The following is a 6,353-nucleotide window of genomic DNA, read 5'->3' on the forward strand; positions in this document are numbered from 1 at the left end:
CAGTTCGTCGAGATCGGCAAATGTGGGTGTGACAAATAATTTCACTCAATTTTTTTCGGAGATGACTCAACCGTTTTCTACAAACTCAGATTCATATGAAAAGTCGTATGCTCCTAAGCAAGGTTCCTGAATTATGTTTGGATCCGATTTCTGGTTCCGGAATTACAGGATGATATGTGAAACGAAATTAAAATTGTGAACCCATTTTTCTCGTAGATGGCTGAACCGATCTAAAATTCAAATGAAAAGTTTTAAGATCCTGTAAAACATCTTGCTTTTCAGTCAGATCCAACTTCCGGTTTAGGGGATACAGGATGATTAGTATAAAAATGTCTATTTCACATGAATTAATCAACCCGATAACGTTTGCAGATTTGGATAGTCGATAATCAAATAAAATTATTTCAGTTTTAGTGGTATTCAGTTTCCGATTCGGATTTATTTCGCACTACGATTTCTCAAAGATATACATACTGATTTTCAAACATTTTGAAACAAATATGAACTAAATAGCTACTCACGTGAATTTATCTGACTTCGGCTACACCGATTTTCGAATTCCGGTTCCAGTATCGAATCGTTTCTCAAAGCTCAATCGTTTTCTAAAAGAAAAGCCAGATCTACAAGGACAAAATTAATAAATTTTATTCAATTCTGACTTCCGATTGCGGAGTTACATGATGATGAGTTTTTTAAATTCAAACCGGTATAGAAAATGACAATCCCGAAAAGCTTGACAGTTGGACTCAAAACTATTGCAATTTATTCGTCATATGGCCATACGAATCGGTTTGGGTTATGCTGGTTCCTGAATACCGGCCCTGAAAGTACCTTCACGGAACGACCGAAATTAGCTCAGCGCCTAGTTCGTATTACAAAATTTCCAAAATAAATATGAAATTAGTTAAAATTAAGAATTTACTTTGCTGAAAAAAAAACTCTTATTTTTAGAGAATGTGTTTAGTTGGTGAATATCCTGGACACAAACCAGCAATATTTCAATCCAACACGAAATTCTCATTGGCAACCAATTTTGTTATTAATATCAGAAAATTTGTTCCTATTTATCTATCACCATCATTACTGAAGAACAGCCCAAAGAAAACAAAAATGAAATTGGTTTTATTAACAAGTTTATTAGCTAAAAACTCATGAGAAGTGTCAAAGCAAAACAATCCATTAAAAAGCTAAAAGGGACAGTCTTGTTGAAACTGCTTGCAAATTGTTTAGATGTTTTTCGCATGCGTTATGATATATCCATATATAAATTTCTAAACCGATATGTAAAAATAACGTAAACTCTTAGTGGAAAATGCATTTATTCAGAATTTGTGCGCATTTGAAGCGATTGTGCGGAATAATGTTTTTACGCGGAACAGTGAAGTAAGTTTTAAATGTTGCTCTCTAATTGTATGTATCAAATGATGTTTTTTGTATCTTCCAACCTTCTGGGCTACGCGGTCCGGTGTATTATTTGTATTCGTAGTTTATTTTCCGAGTGCTCAAAGTTTTCAGTGAGCGAAGTCGAATAAAGAAAACAGCGATTTCGAAGAAAAATTTTCAAAAAGAAGTTGATGTTTTGTTTATGTCTTTTTCTCCAATACAACACGTATTTATACCTGCCAATATAGAAAGGACAACCGCAATTGAAATTTTTTTTCGGTACTAGTGTGCCATCTAGTGACTAGTAGTCATTACGGTTTTAATGTTTTTTTCCGTGACAGTGCGCCATATAGCTGCAAATTGCAGAAACCAATTCAACCATTTATGTTGGTTGAAAACAACGTTTTATTTTTTACAATTCAACTAAAAAATTAGTTGAATGGAAATGACGTGTGCCTTAGCTAAGAAATGACAGAACGTTTAATTGGTGAATTTAACTAAAAAATAGCCGTTTTAACAGATATTTTATTATTATTATTAAGGGAATGAGAATTAAAAAATCTAAATTAGCAAAATTAAGATATTTTTAGTTGTCTCAAAAAATAACTAACTAAAATCAGAAAATCAGCCATTTTTTTCTCCAAAATGCTGATTTCGGTCTTTCCGTGTTAAATTACCGTAAACCCTAAGTGAAACTTACTCCGACATATCATGGAATGTTTAATCGATTGTCACAATTTTAGATTCAAATTTGATCCGATTTGCAGTTTCGATATTACAGAGTAATGAGTGAATAAAATCTCAAAATGCCGCTTAATTCGACGGTCATTAAAATAATGTCATGAGAACTGAAACACCGAAGTATATTCATGCAAAAAATACATGCGGATTGATAAAAAAAGGTATCATCTCACTGCTAGGTGGATTGAGCAGGTTTTTTATAACAATCCGCATGTGTTTTTTGCATTAATATTCATCGGTGTTTTAGTTCTCATGACATTTTGTTTAGATCCCTCATTACCCTATAATGTCGGAACTGCAAATCGGATCGAATTTGAATCTAAGCGTGTGACAATCGATTGTACATTCCATGAGATGTCGAAGTAAGTTCCACTTTAAAGTCATTATTTCGTCATTATTTACGGTACTTCCACAGCCGGTATTCAGGAACTAGCATAACCCAAAACGGTTCGTATTAGCATAAATTATTATGGCAAATAAATTGCAATAGTTTTGAGTCCAACTTTGAAGCTTTTTGGTATTGTCATCTTCTATATCGGTTTGAATTTTAAAAACTCATCACCCTGTAATTTCGTTTGGCCGTTTGTAAGTTCGTTTTGGCCTTCTTTTAGCTACTCTATTCCCGATACTTTTGGAAATAGGTGTAGTCAAAATCAGTTGAATTCGCCAAATGGATTAGATTCGAAATTTTTAAAAATCAGTGAAGCCATCTTAGAGAAATCGTAGTGCGTTCCACATAAGATTTTTGGGTACCTTCCGGGATCGAAAACCGAATACCGGTAAAACTAAATAAGTTTATTTGCTCTTCGACTCTCGGAGCCTGTGAACCCGGTAAACCCGATAAATTTATGTGAACTTTTTACACTAATCACTCTGTATCTCCTGAAGCAGTTTTTATGAGACCTTAAGACCTTTTATTTGATGGTTAGATGGACGAAACCGGTGATTAAAGTGTCGAATGAAATGCGGCGAAATTAAATGTAAAACACATCAGTCCAACGTGTCGATTTTTATCAGAGTAGTTTCGATGTTGCGGAGAAGAAATTATCAGAATTTGTAAAGAATTTCTTGATCTGGCAGGCGGTTATCGAATGTGGTGAATAAACCGTTCCGTTTATCAATTTCGGTGCGATTTACACGGTGGAGTACTCCCAGAAGCGTCTCTTGTCAATCATAAGGAAGCACAACGTGTCAGCTCCGTTTTGATCTAAATTAATGATTCGAACGCGCAAAAATTGGTCGACAAGAAATCGTGTTTTCAGTCACAATTCATAATAAAAAATCTTTTTAATTTTCTTTTGGTAGTATGTAATGTGGAAAAAATGTTCGTTTATTCATTTTGTTTTTTTTTTTAATTCTGTACTACCGTGCCTTCCGCCTAACTCCTTCTATTAAATTATGTACAGTGGTCTCATCGACCTTATTCGCCGCGCCAGTTAGAATTAAACTGCTTCTTGTTTTCCATGGATTTATTAGTTTCTTTTTTAGAATCTGTTAGACCAAGGCTCAATACCGTTCGATAGGGCGGATTTCTGGGCTGTTGGGAGGGTTGCCTTTTTCCCATAGTGGGCCAGAACAAGAATGGTAGCAGACGAGCAAAATTTTGTCACGATGCTTGCCTTGCTTGGACGTCAGTTTAAACACTGGAGAACAAATGGTGAAAACTTATCATAGCAACTAGAGTGCCTATAACCAGAGTGACGACATCTTATCCGTAATTTTGGCAACAATTCAAAACATTTCATTAGCTTTACATTGAATTAACAGATCGTTTGCTCGTTTGGAACTGGGAGCTGTCATTCCAAACGAACAGCTGTCGCCACTCTGATTATAGTCACTCTAATAGCAACCATAGTATATACACTCAACTTCCAAATGCAGCATTTCAGGGTGTTTTTACTTCATTTTTAACAGAGATACATCGATTTGAAGTTGACCAATTTTTGCGCGTTTCAGTCTTTAGCATCGCTCGAAACCAAGCTAACGAAGTCAATTTTATGCCGAAAATTATGAAACCACTAGATTCATCGCAGCTTCGCTGAATTGAAAAATTCTGGGCTATTATGAAGACGAAACACTTTAATTTTTAACCTGACCCAATTCTTCTGCACTTTACTCAAATGTCACAGATCGAGTAAAATGCTGTATTATTTACTTATTCAAACTTTCTACCACTGTGTCAGTTTAGGCAACTATTGCATAACTCAATTACCTACCATTCAACCCTCGTCACCAACTTTCGAACTAACCCGCATTTTTCCCCATCGCCAAGAAAATTGACCGACCGAATTGTCTTGTAATCGAACGTTGACTTCCTGGCAGCAGCAGATATTTCACCGGTTCGGGACGTGCTCGACCGGGTGTAATTGAGAAGTGGCTCATTACCGCTAGAGCTAGGGTTTTTGCTGGCACCATTGGCGTGAGCCCTCTTCAGCCTCCCACAGACTAAATGACGACGACGACGACGACGAGAAGAAATGCGAAATTTGCTGTGGCACGGACACCGTAAATTCTCGCGCCGGAGCTCCAGTTGTTTGTTCCCGAGCAAAATGTAGGTAATTGGGCTGACTGGATAGTTTACGATGGGACGGTTCTGATAAGGACCAAACGATTAAGTATGCCGAGTGAATCGTGATTCCGATCAACTGATGATGGAAGGTGTGGGAAGAACTTTGAAGGGTGGGAACTTGACTATAAAACAACTAGTTTTTGACAGACAAGTCAGTTTCGTTTTCAGTTACTTTGGGTAAACAGCGGCTGACACTTGTTTGACGGTTACAATGTTTAAGAGTGCTGTAATGTGATGGGTTCATTTCATTTTAGCAAGCCAAATATAATTTTTCTTGTTATTCTAGATCTTTGTTCTTACCCTGGTCGGATTGGCCATCGCAGATGAAAGGAGGTTGGAATCATCCGAAAAGAACACGGTGAAACGAGGTTTGGATGCCCTACAGTTTGGTTTCGGTGGACACAATTCGATCGGCCACGATTATTGGGCCGGTGCTCAAAAGCTAGTTGCTGCTCCATGGTTGCAGTAAGTTTGCTTTTCTTATTTTGAGTAAGCTGGGTTCGATAGTTTGTCCCTTCGCAGAAACAATGGTTGGAAGCATGGTCCAACACCAACGGAAATAGCCGCGACGATTGCAGCTGCCAAACAAGCCTCGGCTCAGGTTCTGATTGCCCAGCAACAGGTTCAAGCGGCCAAGGACAGTGTTCTGAATCAGCAGAAAATTGCCAACGAGAAGGAAGCCAGTGCGGCTTATGCTTCGCAGAAAAGTGAAGCGACGGCTGCGGTACAACGTTCGGAAGCTGCCGCTGCTGCTCAAGCGGTTGTTTTGGCCCAGCACCGGTTGGCGGCTGCGAAGGCAAACGTAGCCCAACATCAACGGATTGCCGCTGCCAAGGAATCTCTCGCTGCCCAAGCAATCCAGAGTTCGGCAAAAGCGGCTGCGGCAGAAATCCATCGTGCCGGTATGTTACTGTGACTTTCTGTGTGTGGAATGAATTTGAGTTGTTTTAATTTCTCTCGCATAGAACATGAAGCCGCCAAATTGGCTGCCCACCAGCGGGCCGATTCCGCCTCGTTGAATCATCACGTTATCGCCACGAAGGACGACGCGTTTGCTCCGCTGATTTATGGTGGTAATCAGATTCCAACAACCCAGTTGTACCGTGCATTGGCGGAACCTTGGAATCAACAGTTTTCCGCGCAAGCACCGTGGATGAACGGTGGATGGTCGTTCGATTCGGTGAAGCCGGCGTGGGGTTGAGGAATTTCTTTTTAACTTTCAAATCTTGATAATAAAACTAATATGTTATAACAAAATGCTATCTTAGTCATGGATTCATTATTAGAGAACCGAAACAGAATTAAATTTTCCACTCAGAACCAGTATCTCCGACTTCGCACTCAGCAAAACATTTCAACGGACGAGCTTGAAATTCTAATAAATTATTCATTCTAATGACGTTTATGGAATTATCACATAAATTATTATGGATGCTGAAACTCATCTCGGTGCAAGGCAACGATACATTTTGGAGCTGATCTACAAGAGCGGCAAGCGGTTGGAGGGTATTCGAAATACGGTTTGATTTATTCACGTCCCCCAAAATGAGTGAACGTATGTTGAAGGTACTTACCTACTTCGGATAGCGAGGGGGGGGGGGGGGGGGGGGGAGACAATCCAACGTTGCTACAAACAGGTGGAAGAGGAATCGTTCGTATA

The 6,353-nt window shown here is 38.8% G+C and overlaps 1 protein-coding gene across 1 annotated transcript; it reads left to right on the forward strand.

The window, feature by feature from the left end:
* The first annotated feature begins 4,860 nt into the window (after nt 1–4,860).
* On the forward strand, nt 4,861–5,916 carry LOC131425269 (uncharacterized). The gene is made up of 4 exons (XM_058587021.1): nt 4,861–4,919; nt 4,980–5,158; nt 5,216–5,595; nt 5,659–5,916. Exons 1-4 carry the CDS (start codon nt 4,905–4,907, stop codon nt 5,892–5,894), a joined length of 810 nt encoding a protein of 269 aa, XP_058443004.1. The 5' UTR covers nt 4,861–4,904; the 3' UTR covers nt 5,895–5,916.
* Nucleotides 5,917–6,353: the final 437 nt, after the last annotated feature.

Source organism: Malaya genurostris, chromosome 1 (genome assembly GCF_030247185.1).
Source record: "Malaya genurostris strain Urasoe2022 chromosome 1, Malgen_1.1, whole genome shotgun sequence".
In the NCBI taxonomy this organism is placed as follows: domain Eukaryota; kingdom Metazoa; phylum Arthropoda; class Insecta; order Diptera; family Culicidae; genus Malaya; species Malaya genurostris.

Coding starts and splice junctions, on each gene's coding strand:
- LOC131425269 (XM_058587021.1), top strand. Junction 5,159..5,215: donor GTTGCTGCTCCATGGTTGCA/GTAAGTTTGCTT, acceptor GTCCCTTCGCAG/AAACAATGGTTGGAAGCATG. Junction 5,596..5,658: donor GGCAGAAATCCATCGTGCCG/GTATGTTACTGT, acceptor TCTCTCGCATAG/AACATGAAGCCGCCAAATTG.